Source organism: Scyliorhinus torazame, chromosome 7 (assembly GCF_047496885.1).
Source record: "Scyliorhinus torazame isolate Kashiwa2021f chromosome 7, sScyTor2.1, whole genome shotgun sequence".
In the NCBI taxonomy this organism is placed as follows: Eukaryota; Metazoa; Chordata; class Chondrichthyes; order Carcharhiniformes; family Scyliorhinidae; genus Scyliorhinus; species Scyliorhinus torazame.
The window spans coordinates 162,420,248-162,438,953 of NC_092713.1; the positions used below are offsets into that span (position 1 = coordinate 162,420,248).

The window sequence follows — 18,706 nt, forward strand, 5'->3', positions numbered from 1 at the left end:
AAGTCTTGTGTCAGGCCATCCCTCGGCCTTCTCTTTTCTAGCGAAAAGACCTCCGCCCTGTTCAACCTTCTGTGATGGTTATAACCTCAGGTTATTAAATGTTTCATTGGGGTTTAGTGTCTTTACAAAAATAATCTGAGTGCATTTGTTGTGAGACTGGTCTATGTAAGTGAAGTATGTGAGAAAAGAAGACCATTATTCCATTGTTTTAACCAAGTAAGTGATCGATGGAGAATGTTATATGTTCATACGTTACCTGAGCAAGTTAATTGGGTGAGATTTTATATTTGCCTGCCTGGGGTTGCAGGATTTCTACAAAGTCGTGAGTATTTTTTGGATTTTAAACTGCCATTTGTTTACTCCTGAAAATGAAATGAAAATCGCTTATTGTCACAAGCAGAATTCAAAAATGAAGTTACTGTGAAAAGCCCTTAGTCGCCACATTCCGGCGCCTGTTCGGGGAGGCTGTTACGGGAATTGAAATATGCTGCTGGCCTGCCTTGGTCTGTTTTCAAAGCCAGCGATTTAGCCCCCATGTTGTAATTTTGCACACATTGAAATGGACAATGATTCTTTTCGCCATTCATATTTAACACTCTTTTATACTTGAGTCTTGATTTTTTTTTCTGCCTCCCTCGTCCCTGCCTCCACCTGACAGGTATTGTCTGAAGAGCTGGTTGCTCCAGCCTGGGGGCCCAATTAAGTATGTAGTGAGTACTACTCTGTGGCCACTTCCAGTGTCAAAAGAGCCCACATTCCATGTTGCCACTTTCTGGTCTCATCTTGATCGAGCCAAGTTTGATGAGGGAAGGAGTAAGCAAAAGTTCAACTTTGTTCTCCCCATTGCTTCCACACAATATGCACCAAGTCCAATACCACCTTCAATTAGTTTATTCCAAGTGCTGCAGTACCTTCTCTTTTAGGTGTTGGTAGCAGAGAGTAATTTAATTGAAACTTTGTAAGCTGCTGGTTTTAGTGGACTGGACCTTTCAACTGAGTGGCATTTTAATTTAATGCCCTTAAAAGAAAACTAGTGCATGGAGAGAAATGTGTGTGGGAAAATTAAAATTGTGACTTTTTCTAACTGGAAAATGGTAGGTTTCTATAGTATTTTGTGTATGGCACTAATGAACCATCAGATCCTGATTTATTTTTATTCAGCTCTATTATGCATCAGAGTGGGAATTGTTTTACACTCTTGATTGCTGTTTCATTGTTATAACTCTTGCAGACAGCAGTGCAGAAATCTTTTCTTGGAATTAAAAATGTGATTACTTAGAGACATCTGTTTAACTCCATGAAGAACTGATATTGACTCGATGGGCCATACGGGCTCCTTCTGTGCTGCAAATGACTACTGGTTATAAGATGGAAAGCCAGTCACAAAAGCTTGCTGGGAAATAATGTCAGAACAGTCTCGGGATTCTGACTGGGAGATCAATGTTGTATCTACTGCAGTCTCTCCTGAAGGTTAGGCAGAGTTGAGCAAATGCTACTCAGTATGGAGACTGCCTCTTTGTGCAACAATGTGACTGGATTTATCCATCACCGAATACTAAGTTGTTTATACCCCACCGACGTTTCGCTGCTGAGCTCTACGTTTAGAAGTTGTTTTCTGTTTTTCAGGTCTGACTCTGCAAAGAGTTGGAAATCCCTCACTGAGGGTGAAACATCCAGAGCATCACTGGGCTCCATTGCCAACCAGGGTATGTACATCACACCACAAACTGATAGATTTGGACACCCAAGGGCTGTGTCTTTAAAATAGCCATGATAAGCTTAAATTAATGTAGGATTGAGAGGTTCTATAAACTATTTGCTTTCATTTTAATGTGTTAACTTGATGTATACAGCAGCAAGTAGTCAGCCTTCAAATTGAAAGCAAGGTAAATTGACAGCTGATATATTTGTTTTTAGTAATTCCACAATCTTTTGCTACATTGAACTCCAGTTCAACCTGCTGCCCCTTGTAACAAGATCGTTCACATTTATATAGTTTGGATCTTGTGACCTTGGATCAGTCACTCGACCGACTTAAAAAACAAATCCAAATACTGTTTATTTCAATAAGGCTTTTTCTTCCTTTATTGAGAATGCAATTTTTTTTTTTAAAAAGGGATCAAAATTGCATTTCCTAGGGGTGTCATTGCAAGTTTATGTGGGTAATGTCCCACTTCAGAAATTTGAACTGTAGAATCCTGGCTGACACTCCTGTACAATATTCAGGGAGTGCTTCACTATTGGAGGTGCTATCTTTTGTTAAGAATTTAAACTGAGGCCCCGTCTCCCCCATTGGGTGGATGCACTATACGAAGAAAAGCATAGGGAGCTCTCTTTGGTGTCCTGATCTTTACTTAGCTCAAAAGCAACACCTCAAACAGATTATTTTGTTGTTGATCTCATAAGTTGTGGAATCATGTTGTTCACAAATTGGCTACCATGATTCCGATGTTTGAGCCATGATTGCATTTCAAAAAAGTGTTTGATTTGTTATGATTTTGGGGGTGTGGTGGGAGGGAAGGCTCCAGAGGTTGTGAAAGACGTATATACATGCACTTCCTTTCTTTTATAAAGAGTGATTGAGTAATACCAATTACCTGTATCTGATACAGACCAAAGATCATCAAGTCCAGATGGGCAGAAATCCAACTTGCTCAGCGAATTGCTGGCATCAGATCGAAGCAAGTCTGCAATCTTTGATAGTCGAGCTGATGAGTCCTCTGGAAGCCCTTCGCCAATTTTCAAATCCCATGTGAGATCTCCACCTGATTTTGCTGAGGGACTAGATAATGTACCAGCAATCCCCCATCAAAAGGGAGCTCTCGAATGTGGCCGTTTGCCAGATCAGTTCGAGGACGGTTCTGGTGATGAAAGTGTTGTGTCCAGTCATCGATCTGTGCAAGATTATGTCCAGGAAGAACTCGAAAATATAAAATCGGAAGAGTCTGATGTAGATGACATACTTGACCTCTCCCGGCAATCTAGTAAGTCTGAACCTTTATTGAAACTCAACAGTGAGAAACCACAGACCCTCAACATCTCTGAGCTTATCGAGGGATTGACTCAACGAAGCACAGCCCCATCTGATGACACAGAACAGCCTTTTGTAGCTGCCCATGTTGAAAAGAAGTTTGAAGACTTGAAGGATGAAAGCGGTGACTTGCAGAAGGATGGCCATACTGATGAGGAAGATGTAATGAGTGAACAGTCAGCCAGTTCTGTGAGGGTTGTTAAATCAGTTAAGTTGGACACTTCAGTTGGAACTGTGAGTTCTCACCACAGAGCTTTGGAAAAAACGGCACCAAAGAATGATTCCTATCCTCAGGATTTTGAGTGCCCTTCCCTGGGCAAGGAGACAACTTACTCCGAAGATTTTGAGTCATCGCCAAAAAAGGAGGCACCTGAAGACATCGATGAAAGTTCACATGTTGGGAGTTGCAACGCTGGCTCCAAATCTGCAGAGGTCCTTTCACCAAGAAACAAGGTTACTTATGATGAGAATGTGTTTACGCCCCAAGTGCTCCCCTATCCTGGACAGTCCAAGCAGGAGGAAATGAGTGAAGAGGAGAAGCTTTCTCTAAGTGTCTCACCAAGCGTCTGCATGGATGATGAAATCAGTGAACGGCTGAGCGAGAAATCCTTTTCCAGCTGTGGCAGTGTGCATTCAGAGCAACTTCTGGATTTAAAATCACCAACTGAGAAGAGCAGAAATGAGGAACGAAGTGATGCCAGCAATGAAGAACAGACACCTGTGCCGTCGCACTCTCCCTCCCCATGTCACACCCCAACACCTACATCACACGAAATTGATGAGCTGCCCAAATTCCACATTGGTTCCAGAGTGTTGGTTAGTAGCATCCAACCAGGGACACTTTGTTTCAAGGGAAGAACGAACTTCGCCAATGGTTTTTGGGCTGGTGTGGAGCTGGATAAGCCAGAAGGCAGTAATAATGGCACATATGATGGAGTTGAGTACTTCAGATGCAAGGACAAATATGGCATCTTCGCTCCTCCTCATAAACTTTCCCTTCTACCTGAGCGTTATGAGGATGTCATTGATACAACGGAAGACGAAGATGACCCGTTCTTAGAGGTTAAATTAGATAAAGACTGCAAGACATGCAGTGGGGATGAGGAAAGGCCAGAGCTTTCAAAAGAAGAAAGAAAATTGCAGAATGTAGAATCTGATCCAAGTAAAACCCCTTTTGATCAAGTAGATTTTAAGCTGACTGCATTTGAAAATAACTTAAATGATCTACGTGCGAGCAATCAGTTTTCTGAACCTAGTACCATTGAGTTGTTGCATATTATCAATGAACCTGGCATGGCAGTGGAATCTTTTGTACATAATCAGAATTTTGAGGATAATTTGCCCAAGTCTGGTGAGGAAGAACAATTGGTAAATTTGAGCAAAGACCAGGATGAACAAACGTTTAACCTACCTGACGTGTCCAGAGAGAAGGCATCCAAGACCATACTAGAGACAGCCACTGATTTTGTCACTGAGTTGCCGGTGTGTTCTACTGGTGAAACAAAGGAGGGATTTTCACTTGCTTTCCATGAGAAATCTTCAACTCCTCTCTTGGATTTACTGAACAGGGAAAAGAAGCAACTTGAGGCCCAGTTCAGAGTATCAAACCTTAAGCCTGAATCCGAGGAAGTATATGAGGAGAGTGAAGGCTTTAAAGAAGAGGAACAAAAGGGCAATCATGAGGACAGTGAGGAGTATAAAGAAGAAGATCTGAAGAGCAATGTGACAAAAGCCAGCTCTTTTGCTGATACTATCCTGTCTTCCTTTGTCAAGGACACTGTTCGTCAATTGCAGAAACTCAAGAAGTCTCGAGATGAGAAGATCCATTTAACTAATCAAGAGTTGCAGTTCAAATCAGACGTTGAATCTTCACCCAGATCATCTCCCAAGGGTCTGGAGATCCAGAATGAGGCTGTTGTCCAATTACAGACTTCTGCTGAAAGGGATGATAGTGATGAGGAGAAGGAGGAAGTATTATCTCCAGATCTTTGCCCTAGACCTGTGAGTATTAATTTTGAAACTATATTTTGGATGGGTTTTACTTTTAGGAATTGGTGATGCATTATCTATTGTAAAGCAATGATGTAATTGTCTTGATAACAATCCCAGAGGCCTATTCAGCTCCCAAAATTTTAACTTACTCATTGCCATGGAAACAAGACACAACCCCAATTATTCAGGTGCATCATTTTCAAAGAGTTCCCCATAAATGGACTCTTTAGTAAAAGATTATTGTGAGGAATATCTTGCTAATTTGATAAATATATTTGTAGGTAATGAAATCAAACCTTGATGAATCTCCTTCATGTTATGGTGTCTGGGTGCTTTCTACCTTGTCCGTCAATTCACAAAATGTGTGCTGGTACATTCCATTATCTCTAGGGTTCATGGCCGTTTCTGTTATGTAATTAATGAGATTAGGACTTTGTGATCTCCATTGAGATTTATCTGGCTTTTCCCTTCTGCACATCCTTTTAAAAGGGAAGCAGCTTTTTAAAACAAATCCTTTTAAACTAAGTCCTGAATAGTTTTTTTTTAAAGCTTGTTCAGATATGTGTAATGTTTATAAAAGCACAGTATCTTGAAGCAATGTCCAGAGTCTGAACAACCACCTGATTAGAAGAACAAGAAAGTAATTATCATTCAATGGGTTGTACAAATGAATATTCTGTGGAAGATGGTACGACACCCTATGCGAGTGCGCAGTTAAATTCCAACCTACCTACCCTGGAGTTCTAACACCAAGTGAATTAACCAATAATTTGTGTATTTCCTGTGATCTTTAACCCTTGACTGTTCCAATGAGTTACAGGCACCAGATTTATAAGTAAAATATTAAAAAGCTGTTTATTTACAACCAGGAAAAAGATGAATATGTAATGGTAAGAATGGAACAATGGTCTGCTAATCTTACTATTCCTCAAACCCTGTCCCACCCCCCCACTCAGACACACAAGACAGACAGACACACAGTGGAGGGGGTAGGAAAGGTTCAAAAATAACTGGGATTAAGAGGTATGAGAGATTTGAGGATTATCACTGCTGCGGTTGAAGTCTTTGTAGGCGGTGCTCTCTTTAGAATGCAAGATTTTGAACCATTGGTTGGTATGGATCTTCAAGCTGGGCTACTCAGGCCGGACTGAGCATTGCCCCCGGAGGGTGTATTTGAGGTCTGCTCAGTCTTCGATATGTGGTCAGCTTGAGCAGACTCACCAACAGCTTATCTCAGTTAAACGGAGTAACAGAGCAGTTTTTGCAAGGCCTTCGAGTGGTTTGGTTCTTTTCATGGGAGAGGAATCCGGTAAGTTCCCCTTCTCCAGCTCTACCTTCAGGCTTGAGTACTCACTAACTGCTCTGCTTACATGAAGGGCGTACCAGCCGAGATTTGAGAGAGAATTCCTCTCTTCTGGGAGAGAGATTCAAAAGGATTCCACTTGGCTCTGCAGGTCAAAAAAAAACTAAAACCAAACACTCACCCAGCAGGGTATTCCAGGAAAAAAAAACAATCCGCATCGACAATCTGCTTAGCTCCGGGGTTGAGGTGGAGTGGATTGGTTTCTTTTAAATTTATACTACCCAATTATTTTTGTTTTCAACTTAAGGGGCAATTTAGTATGGCCAATCCACCTACCCTGCACATCTTTGGGTTGTGGGGATGAGGCCCACACAAGTCACGTGGAGAATGTGCAAACTCAACATTGGCGTGGAGTGGATTGGTTGTTAGTCAAATCCATCAAAATGACATCACGGGCTATGGCACACAACGTACTGAATCAAAGGTGTATGCCGATCAGTCTAAATCGTAGCTTGCAGCGGGGAGGGTTCAGCTGAAAACCAAAATTCTGTAATGTTACGCAGGACAGGAATTAAAAGGATGCAAGGATTAGACAAGGAGTCACAAGAGGATCCTTGCAAAGAGCAGCTCTCTTCATGAAAGTGTTTGACAGGCTCTCATATTTTTCATACATTGTGAGTGTGAAGGACGAGGGCTTAGGCCACTTTGATTTGACACAAAAACATCCTGACTAAACTGGCACATGGCTATTCTGCCCAAACCGAATTATTTGCGAATACTCATATTTAATCCTATTTAGGTAAAACCTAAGGAGATGCAGCAGTTAAACAGGAAGTGATCAGATTGTCAAAAACTCCTGCCAGTGCGGAGTTTGCACATTCTCCCTGTGTTTGCATGGGTCTCACGCCCACCCAAAGATGTGCAGGGTAGGTGGATTGGCCGTGCTAAATTGCCCCTTAATTGGAAAAAAAGAATTGGCTACTCTAAAATTTTTTTTTTATTTTTTTTAAAAGATTGTCAAAAACTCAATATCAGATCATTCAATCTGAAATCATTCACACCCCAAAGTACACCATGATTAGTCAGTGAAGGGAATTCTCCAAACTAATACTCCAATCCGGGAGAGACCTATAAAGCACCCATCAAAAATTGTTGCCTAAAATGCACATTACCATATCCATGGTTATAGGCAGCTCTCTACTTTCCTTGTGAGTGTCTAGTTTAAGAGAGTTTGACTGATTTTTGTCTCGACGTAACTGTTCCTAAATCATGCAAAAGCAGTATCCCTCTCACTCTCCACACTCCATCATAGTGTGATATCCCCCTTTGTGAGCCTTGTGAAATAACTACTGGAGACGGTACAATGATCTCACACATGTAAAAAAACGACATGTTAAATTTATCCATGTAGCTTTATAGCTCAGAAAGACGGCTTGAAGATACTTTGCGACATTACATCTATAGAGAATTTGTTTTTCACTTCCTTGGTTATTGGGAACTACCCTTACCCCATGGAGGTGGGAGTTCCTGGCCTTATTAAAGTAGATACTCTTTTACATCCCAACTCTATATGGACACCTCGATTTTTCATTTTATAGCTGTGCGCACATTGAAAGGTGGGCTCCAGAGGTTCATGCTCTACTCTTTTATCAGACATACTGAGATCTAAAAAGCTGCTGTTCTCATGTTGTTTTGTTTCTGATTTAAAGCTTTTAATTTTTAGTTTATTAAAATCTCATTTTGTCTATTTACATTTTGAAATAAATTTCACCTCGCCATGTTACTGACTTCAAATTGCTAGATTGGTCCAACAGTTTGCTCTCTGTACTTTGCAACAGGGCAGCCCAGTGTTTGGCACAAGTGGGCAGGAAGAATTGGCCAAGCGTCTGGCGGAGCTGGAATTGAGTCGTGAGCTGCTTGATGACCTGCCAGACGACCAAGACTGGTTTGATGAGGACTTTGGACTGGGCTGTCGTAAAGCACAGCAGCCAGTCCAGGAACCCCCGCCGCCAAAGACTATCCCTCAAAAAATCCACGAGGAGCCCTACTTTGCTATTCCTCATGATGCTTTCGAGGTTGAAAAATTGGTCCATGCAGCAGCCGAGGAGCTATGGAAGTGGCAGGAGCTTGGCCACGATCTGCGGGACATGCAAATGCCCACAGGCTATTTTGGGAATAATAAAGGGCAGGATGTAGAGAGCGTCAGCAAAAGAGTCTATTGTGAGGTGAGCTCTAGTTTTTGTGTTTAAAAACAAAACTCGTACCTCGTTTCTGCAACAAAAAAGGTGTGGTGAGTGGTGCTGCACAGCAGCTCTGGTTGACTATGTACGTAACTGATAGGGATGCTGAAACTAAAGTCCGCAATAATGCCAGATTTCTGTTGTCAACTCAAAAGATATTACTTTGATTCTGATGACAGCTCAGAAATCCATTTACAAATTCAACTCACTAGATCTTTTCTCTTGCTTACTTTACACAATGTATAATTCCCTCTTCCAGCCACTTTGTAAATATTTTTCCAAATTTCCCTCTTTGTTCTCTTAAACTTGCCTTTTTGTTGCTGCATTGTCAATCAGTGGAAACAATCTGTGATTATTTACCGTCTGAAAACTTTCTTGACTCTTGAACTTCTGAAGGTCACCCTAATAACCTTAGCATGAAGATAGCCCTAACATCCCAAGTGCATCATGACTACAGCCCTTTTCTGGTCATGTCTTAGTGAATTTACGTTCTAAATATTCTATCGTAGAGTTCCCAGAATGGTATCCAATATTCTAACTGCACAATATTCTAACTAAGATCTCAAATGTTGCCTCTTTTACTCCTTTGATTAATGGATCTGGATGGAACAATAAGCATCTTTTTCAGCCTTATTTATCACCTTCATTGGCCTGTGTATGCAATTATGATATGTCCTCTTGTCCTGTCCAATTTACAATCTCACCATTTCAAGTGTATGTTTCTTATCCATTCAAAATGTATTACTTCATATCTCGCTAAATTAAACTGCATTGCCCCCCTAGCTTCCAAGTGTAACCAGCATATACACTCCTGCAATCTCTCAATGTCATTGCAATTCCTCACCCTCCACTGCACTAACCAAACTGGAGTCATTGTGATATTGTACTCTTAATTTCTACTTCAAGATTGTTTACTCTATAGCAATTAGGGGCAGTTCCAACATGGGCTCCTGTGGGGCCCTTACTCTCCACACCTTTAGTCCAAAGTCTTTCTTTTACCATGACTCTTTACCTCTCCTTAATTCTTGGTACCATTGACCTTTTTGCCCTGTTTCCTACATGGAAACTTGTGGAATTATTTCAAAACATCTATAAACCACGTACACTGCGTTTTCTTTATTGACCTACTCTGCTTTGTTCAATCTTTTGATCGAGCACAACCTCCTAATTATTGTTACTATTATTATAGTTGTTTCTATATTTTTCAGCAGAGTTTGGATAAGTGCAAAATGCTGACTGTCCCTGATTAACTTTAGTCTCACCCAAGTGCTCAGTAATAACATCCCAAATCATTGATTCAACAATTTACGAGTAAATGCAGCAAAACTAACTGATCTAGAATTTTCTGGCCTTTTTTGGGGGAAGTTTCTCAAATTGACTGTCCTCCAATCCTCTGAAGAATTTTGCTTTTCATGTAATGTTAGAAGCTGATCGCTGGAACTGCTGCTGATTCCTTTCTATTTTTTACACAATCTTCAAATATAGGTCATTTGGTCACGTTGATTTATTTTTGTTATGTTTATGTTGTCCCTTTAAGTTACAATCCCTTCTACAATACCATAATAGTAACCTTGCCTACCTTTGGTGGTTCTATAATCCTATTTACCCCCTTCTTTGAGAGAGTATCTCAGCCACGTCTTCATTTTCGCAAGTTAGTAGAATTCTAAATTTATACCTGGTCCAGATTGTGAAACAAACAGTTGCTGTTTTATGCATGGTGAACAGTATTTTCTTTTGTTGTAGCAGTAGCTGTTTTTAATAGCAATATTTAAAAAAAAACGATTTGGGGATAAGAAGAAATTAGTCTAAATGTTTCTCTCTCTCTTTCTCTCTCTCTCTCTCTCTCTCTTTCTCTCCTCCGTCCCGTCCCCTCCTCTTCCAGGCTGTATTTAACTTGACGAGAGAGATATTCACTGAGATTTTTGCCGAAGACCCCAATGTCAGCCAGCCCCCGTGGATGAAGCCCAGCAGGATTAGCTCTGCTTATTTCAGACGAGTGAGGAATCCACAGGACTTAAATGAAGTAAAGGTAATGATTCCGTACAATATAATCTTCTAGTCCCACTTGTCACAAATCATGTAAGCATGATGCTGGTTGGAGCTGATATGTATAGATTGAATTGATAACTTACTCAATCAGGGGTTTGGAAACAGCAGCCAAACTCCTCAGTGATTGCTGGGGAACCCTGTTTTACTGCAAACTCAAAATATGATAACTTGGCATTAGAGATGTGTTACACCACCTTGGGCAAGTATGTGGTCAATTCCAGCCCCACATGCCCTGGAGTCACAACACAAGTGAATTAACTAATAATTCTTATAAAGATTCCTTCAATTTTTGGCCCTTGGCTGCCCAATAATTACAGTGACCAGGTTTGTAAGTTGAAACACAATTGCTGTTTATTTATAGCAAGGTTAATGATGAAATATGTAGTAAATGCAGCTGAATAAGGAGCTAATCTACACCCCCCCTTAACTGTCCCATCCTCTACCCACACACACAAGACAGACAAACACAGAGGAAGAGGGGATAGGGGTAAAAATAATAAGGAGGAATATCAAAAGATGAGCCTTTGTTTCAAATGGTGGTTCTGTGGCAGACATTACAGCACGCTGGTTGATCAAATTCTCTGGTTTACAGCTGGTAATGGTTTTCTTTGCAGTCACTCATTCAGTACAGTACTCACAGGAAGCAGGCCTTCTGGAGAGTTACTTTAGTTCTTTTCAAATTGGACCGTGAACTTAAGGCTCACACTCTGGCCTATTTCTTTCTCTCATCAAACCCTGCACCCAGCTTGTGGTTTGACTTCAAGCCTTTGCAGTCTCGAGGAAATGACACCCAGACTTACTGGAGAGAGAATCAGCCCTCATGAGCCTTCTGAAGAGAGTTTGGCTGGATCTTCTGGAGAGAGTTAATTAGAACCCTCCATCTAAGCTGCAGAATCAAAAGTGAAGCCAGACTCATGACTCAGAACATTCCAATCGTCAACCTAAGTCAGCACAGCCTTCTGGATCCTGCTGTTTGAATTAAAGGTCACGGCTTACAGGCTGCTTTGCCTGAAAGTCACAGGTCCACTAAATATTCATGGATCAAAAATGTAACAGCAAAAAGAAATGGGGGGGGGAGGAATAAGGTAATAAACAGGGAATAAACAATAACAAGCAGGAAAGACCCTTACACATGGCAGAGTGGAATTCACGCCTCTGAATTAGGAAGTTGTGGATTTTAGATTAACTCCAAAGATGTGAGCATAACCAAGCTGTGACAATCCCAATACAGTACTTAGAGTGCAGCTGTGCCAGTGTCTTTCAAAGCAAGGTCCTAACTGACTCCTTGAGTAAAAGATACGTTGGCACTATTTTGAAGAGCAGTGTTTTCCCTGGTATCCTTGCCAATATTTATCCTTGGACGGCACGGTGGCTAGCACTGCTGCTTCACAGCGCCAGGGACCCCAGTTCAATTCCAGCCTTGGATGACTGGGGTTTGCACATTCTCCGCGTCTTTGTGAGTTTCCTCTGGGTGATCTGGTTTCCTCCCACAAAGATGTGCAGGTTAGGAGGGTTTACGGGGATAGGGTGGGGGAGTGGGTCTCAGTGGGGTGTTCTTTCAGAGGCTCGGTGCAGCCTCGATGGGCCAAATGGCCGCCTGCACTGTAGGGATTCTATGGAACCCTCAGCAAAAGATGATTGGATCATTATCTAATTTGTGGGAACTTGCTGCATGAAATTTTGCTGTGGTTTTGCCTACTTGACAAACAGTTGCTGCAATTCACAAGTTAGGACTTGGTGCAGTTGTGATAGGTGATATATATTTGCAAGTTTTTCTTCTTAATTGAGGTTAAGCTGCATTTCATGAGCACATAGATCAGGTTCTTTAGTGTTCTATCTCTTGTGCTTGCAAATGTATTGGTGTTGAACACTTGAAGTACCATTGCTTACCTGCAGAGTTGATGTATGTTTATGCAGCCACTTGAGTATTGCAGATGTTGCACTGACATGGGAGTGCACATTAACCCGTCTTCCCAGTAGCTCATAGTTTCAAACCTACATTGCAGACTCCTTGCCACAGTCTAAAGTCAGCTTCAGGGCTTCAGCTTCAAGCCTTTCAAAGCTTTGTGATGAGATCTGTTATATTTTGAGGGACTGAGAATGGGCATGTGTAAATAAGCTTTCCATTCCCAAAGCAAACTTGGATCAATTTATTTACTTTGCTTTTCTTAACCCCAATGAACCATTTCATTTTATACGTTAACTTTTGTGGCCATGTCCCTTGCCTTTGGCAATGTTGAATAACATGCCCACCAAAAGCACCTGGTTTGTGTCCTGGGTGGGTAGCTTTTTATTTGTTCAGGAGATGTGGATATCACTGGCTGGGCCAGCATTTATTGCCCATCCCAAATTGCTCTTGAACTGAGTGGCTTGCTAAGCAGAGGGCATTTAAGAGTCACCAACTTGCTGTGGGTCTGGAGTTGCATGTAATCCAGACCAGGTAAGGACGGCAGATTTCCTTCCCTAAAGGGCATTAGTGAACCCGATGGGTTTTTACACAATTCACGAGGGTTTCATGGTCATCATTAGACTTTTAATTCCAGATTTCTATTGAATTCAAATTTCACCATCTGCTGTGGTGAAACTGAAACTGCGATTTGAAACTGGATTCCCAGAGCATTACCCTGAGTGCAAGTATTACTAGCCCAGTGCGAACACCACTATGCCACTGCCTCCCTTTATTAGGGGCTGGTTTAGCACAGTGAGCTAAACAGCTGGCTTGTAATGCAGAACAAGGCAGCAGTGCGCATTCAATTCCCGTACCGACCTCCCCGAACAGGCTCTGGAATGTGGCGACTAGGGGCTTTTCACAGTAACTTCATTGGAGCCTACTTGTGACAATAAGCGATTATTATTATTATTATTATTATTATTATTATTATTATTATTATTATTATTATTATTATTATTATTTTATTATTTCTGAATACCCCACTGAATTCACATCTGTTAAACCGAGAAGTGGTTTCAACTTCCTGAAATGCAGGGCACTCTGTATGAACCCGGGTCAGCCTCCGAGTTTATTGTGGGACTTCCCACAGCTCCAATCTCAAATCCCCTGTTAAAATTTATCAAAGATTGAGCTTTCTTGGAATCTGAGGTATAATTCATGGGAGACGCTGTTGACGACTTCAAGTACTGTGCCATTTTATACACTGAAGTTGATAAATGGATAGTTTGTCATTTTACAGCCGAGATCTTAAGCAAAGGAAAATATAACGAATAAATCTTGCTGTTTAAATTAACAGCATGTCTGGGTGTGTTGCTTATTATTTTAAAGCTGCTGTGTGGGCAGGCCTAGATTCATACCTGGTTTTCATACCTGATTTTGCTGATATTCATTTCAATTATAATTTCGGATTTCAAGTGAATATTATGAACAGCTTTTTATTTACTTCAAATTCAGTCTGTGCTTTGATTTTTATCGAGTTTTAAATTGATCAGAATGGTGAAAACCAGAAGGCCCAAATATTTAACTCAGTTGTGCAGTCTTGGGGGAAGGGTTGGGGACTGCTTTGTCAATACATAGAAAATAGAAGCAGGGAGGCCATTCGGCACCTCGAGCCTGCTCTGCCATTCATTATAATTGTGGCTGATCCCGCCTTCCTCCCCATATCCCTTGATCCCTTTAGCCTCAAGAGCTATATCAAATTCCTCCTTGAAATTCCACAACGTTTTGGCCGCAACTACTTTCTGTGGTAGTGAATTCCACAGATTCACCACTCTGAGTGAAGAAAGGTCTCCTCACCTCAGTCCAAAAAGGTACCCTTATCCTCAAACTATGACCCCTGGTCCTGGACTCCCCCACCATCGGGAATATCCTTTCTGCATTTACCCTGTCTAATCCTGTTAGAATTTTGTAAGTTACTATGAGATCCCCTCTCACTAGTGTAAACTCCAATGAATATAATCCAAACCGATTTAGTCTCTCATATGAGAGCCCTGTCATCCCAGGAATCGGCTTGGTAAACCTTCTCTGCACTTCCTCATTCTATTCTATGAGACCAGGAGGATGAAACCCCTTTTTTTCAAAAATGGTGGCACTGTGGTTAGTAGTGCTGCCTCACAACGCCGGGGACCCGGGTTCAATTCCAGCCTTGAGTGACTGTGTGGAGTTTGTATGTTCTCTTCGTGTCTGTGTGGGTTTCCTCTGGGTGCTCCGCTTTCTTTCTACAGCCCAGAGATGTACAGGTTAAGTGGATTAGTCATGCTAAATTGCCCCGTAGTGTCCAAAATGTTAGGTGGGGTTACTGGGGTTACGGTGGGGGCGTGGGCCCAGATAATGTGCTCTTCCAAAGGGTCAGCTCAGACTAGATGGGCCGAATGATCTCCTGCTTTATAGGGGTCCGACAATACTCCAGGTGTGGACTCACCAATGCCCATACAACGGCTGTAAAACATCCCCGATCCTATACTCAGCATCCCTGTTCCTATACACAACATCCCCGTTCCTATACACAACATCCCCGTTCCTATACACAACATCCCCGTTCCTATACACAACATCCCCGTTCCTATACACAACATCCCCGTTCCTACACTCAACATCCCCGTTCCTACACTCAACATCCCCGTTCCTATACACAACATCCCCGTTCCTACACTCAACATCCCCGTTCCTACACTCAACATCCCCGTTCCTACACTCAACATCCCCGTTCCTATACACAACATCCCCGTTCCTACACTCAACATCCCCGTTCCTATACACAACATCCCCGTTCCTATACACAACATCCCCGTTCCTATACACAACATCCCCGTTCCGACACTCAGCGTCCCCGTTCCTGCACTCAACGTCCCCGTTCTTGCACTCAACGTCCCCGTTCCTGCACTCAACGTCCCCGTTCCTGCACTCAGCGTCCCCGTTCCTGCACTCAGCGTCCCCGTTCCTGCACTCAGCGTCCCCGTTCCTGCACTCAACGTCCCCGTTCCTGCACTCAACGTCCCCGTTCCTGCACACAACGTCCCCGTTCCTGCACACAACGTCCCCGTTCCTGCACACAACGTCCCCGTTCCTGCACACAACGTCCCCGTTCCTGCACACAACGTCCCCGTTCCTGCACACAACGTCCCCGTTCCTGCACACAACGTCCCCGTTCCTGCACACAACGTCCCCGTTCCTGCACACAACGTCCCCGTTCCTGCACACAACGTCCCCGTTCCAGCACTCAACGTCCCCGTTCCTGCACACAACGTCCCCGTTCCTGCACACAACGTCCCCGTTCCTGCACACAACGTCCCCGTTCCTGCACACAACGTCCCCGTTCCTGCACACAACGTCCCCGTTCCTGCACACAACGTCCCCGTTCCAGCACTCAACGCCCCCGTTCCTGCACACAACGCCCCCGTTCCTGCACACAACGCCCCCGTTCCTGCACACAACGCCCCCGTTCCTGCACACAACGTCCCCGTTCCTGCACACAACGTCCCCGTTCCTGCACACAACGTCCCCGTTCCTGCACACAACGTCCCCGTTCCTGCACACAACGTCCCCGTTCCTGCACACAACGTCCCCGTTCCTGCACACAACGTCCCCGTTCCTGCACACAACGTCCCCGTTCCTGCACACAACGTCCCCGTTCCAGCACACAACGTCCCCGTTCCTGCACACACCGTCCCCGGTCCTACGCTCGAGCGTCCCCGGTCCTACGCTCGAGCGTCCCCGGTCCTACGCTCGAGCGTCCCCGTTCCGACGCTCGAGCCTCCCCGTTCCGACGCTCGAGCGTCCCCGTTCCGACGCTCGAGCGTCCCCGTTCCGACGCTCGAGCGTCCCCGTTCCGACGCTCGAGCCTCCCCGTTCCGACGCTCGAGCCTCCCCGTTCCGACGCTCGAGCCTCCCCGTTCCGACGCTCGAGCCTCCCCGTTCCGACGCTCGAGCCTCCCCGTTCCGACGCTCGAGCCTCCCCGTTCCGACGCTCGAGCCTCCCCGTTCCGACGCTCGAGCCTCCCCGATCCGACGCTCGAGCCTCCCCGATCCGACGCTCGAGCCTCCCCGATCCGACGCTCGAGCCTCCCCGATCCGACGCTCGAGCCTCCCCGATCCGACGCTCGGGCATCCCCGATCCGACGCTCGGGCATCCCCGTTCCGACGCTCGGGCATCCCCGTTCCGACGCTCGGGCATCCCCGTTCCTACACTCAAAACCTCTCACTATGAAGGCCAGCGCGCCATTTGCTATGGCATTGGGGTTTTGCAACAGATTCCAACTCTCCTGTGCTTCCATTCACAGACCTTTATTTCTAACGAGGTCCTGAAGCTGTTTGGATTCAGTAAAGAACAAAACCACAAGACAGACTGGCAGAAGATGATGAAATTTGGTAGGAAGAAACGTGATCGAGTGGACCACATTCTGGTAAGTCTTTCAGTTCAGTTCAGTTTTATATCGTACCATCACATCATGTATATAAATACCCAACAAGTGAACTCTGCTATTATTTTAAGTGGCACAGAATTTTGGCTATGCTTTTCTGCCTGGTTATCCTTCATTCACTAAAAGAAAACGGTGGCACAGTGGTTAGCACTGCTGCCTCACAAGGCCAGGGACCCGGGTTTGATTCTTGCCTTGGGTGAGTGTCACTTTCTCCCCATGTCTGCGTGGGTTTCCTCCGGTTCCTCCCATAGTCCAAAGATGTGCTGGATAGCTGTGAATTGGCCATGCTAAATTGATGCTTCGTGTCCAGGAATATCCAGGCTAAATGGGGTTACGGAAATAGGATGGGGGAGTGTGCCTAGGAAGGGTGCTCTTCCGGAGGTTCAGTAAGACTCGATGGGCTGAATGGTCTCGTGACTGCAGGGTTTCTATGGAAAACTTTCAAGTTGAATTGGAAATTGGGACCCTTTCATTATTTCCCGGTTGTTATTAGTGTGTAATAACATGGCGCCATCACCTAGAAGCGTAAAGATAGCAGGTATATGAGAACACCATTACTTCCAAGTCACACCCCATCCTGACTTGATTGTATATGACCTTCCTTTATAGTTACTGAGTCAGAATTCTGGAATTCCCTACCACGCAGCACTGTGGGAGTACCTTCAACATGCAGACTGCAGCAGTTCAAGAAAAAGACCATCCAAGGGCAAATAGGGACAGGCAATATTTCTTAGTTCCACTCACATACCCAACACTTTTTTTAAGTGGCTGCTTAAATTGACTAAAAATCAAATAACATCCTTCTGTCTTTCTTTCTGCTTGGGGTCAAGCACTTGTGGATCATCCAGAGCACCGATTAGACACTCACTGAATTTCCCTATCCTCTGGCTCAAAGGAGCATTCTTTACTACAATTGCATGGTCTTAACCCTTTCCTGGCCTCTCCGAGTGACACTGCTGAGCAGTTTGCGTTCTGCACCTGTAACCTTCAGGATCCTCCGCATTCTTTCTGTCTAATACATCTTTCAACCGACAGGGAGAGCCTGATGGGGCTGCTTATGTACACCTTAGACTCTGGAAAGCTCTCATCAGGTTAGGAAATAGTGAATGTAACTCCTCTATGCAAGCAAGGAGGGAGACAGAAAGTCGGTAATTACAGGCCAGCTAACTTAACATCTGTCATAGGGAAATGTAGAAGCTAAGGGGGTTACAGCGGGCACTCTGGCTTAGTCAACATGGTTCTAGAAATGAAAGTATCTTTGACTAATTTATTGGACTTTGAGGCAGTAACAAGCAATGTGGATAAAGGGGAACCTGAGGATGTTCTGTGCTTAAATTTCCAAATGTCATTTGGCAAGGTGCCAAGGGTTACTACACAAAATAAGAGCTCATAACAGGATTGGTTCGCTAACCCGAAACAATGAGCAGGCATAAACGGGTCACTGTCTGGTGGGCAAGCTGTAAATGGTGGAGAAACGGAGGGATCTGTGCTGGGGGGCGGAGTCAACTATTTACAATTTACATTGATGATTTGGATGAAGGGGGCCGAATGTATTGTTGCTAGATTTGTTGACGACACAAACATAAGTAGGAAAGTAAGTTGAGAGGACAAATGGAGCCTGCAAAGGGATATAGATAGATTAAGTGAGTGGTCAAAAATTCAGCAATGTATTAGACCATAAGACATAGGAGCGGAAGTAAGGCCATTCGGCCCATCGAG

The 18,706-nt window shown here is 43.8% G+C and overlaps 1 protein-coding gene across 4 annotated transcripts in view; it reads left to right on the forward strand.

The window, feature by feature from the left end:
* Nucleotides 1-18,706, forward strand: part of LOC140426656 (centrosome-associated protein 350-like) — a 319,223-nt gene that overhangs the window by 286,660 nt on the left and 13,857 nt on the right. For all 4 annotated transcript variants that reach the window (XM_072511741.1, XM_072511743.1, XM_072511742.1 and 1 more), the window contains 5 exons: nucleotides 1,627-1,706; nucleotides 2,613-5,032; nucleotides 8,165-8,551; nucleotides 10,449-10,595; nucleotides 16,847-16,969. In XM_072511741.1, the coding sequence (XP_072367842.1) occupies nucleotides 1,627-1,706; nucleotides 2,613-5,032; nucleotides 8,165-8,551; nucleotides 10,449-10,595; nucleotides 16,847-16,969 (3,157 nt within the window). The remainder of the gene's footprint in view (nucleotides 1-1,626; nucleotides 1,707-2,612; nucleotides 5,033-8,164; nucleotides 8,552-10,448; nucleotides 10,596-16,846; nucleotides 16,970-18,706) is intronic.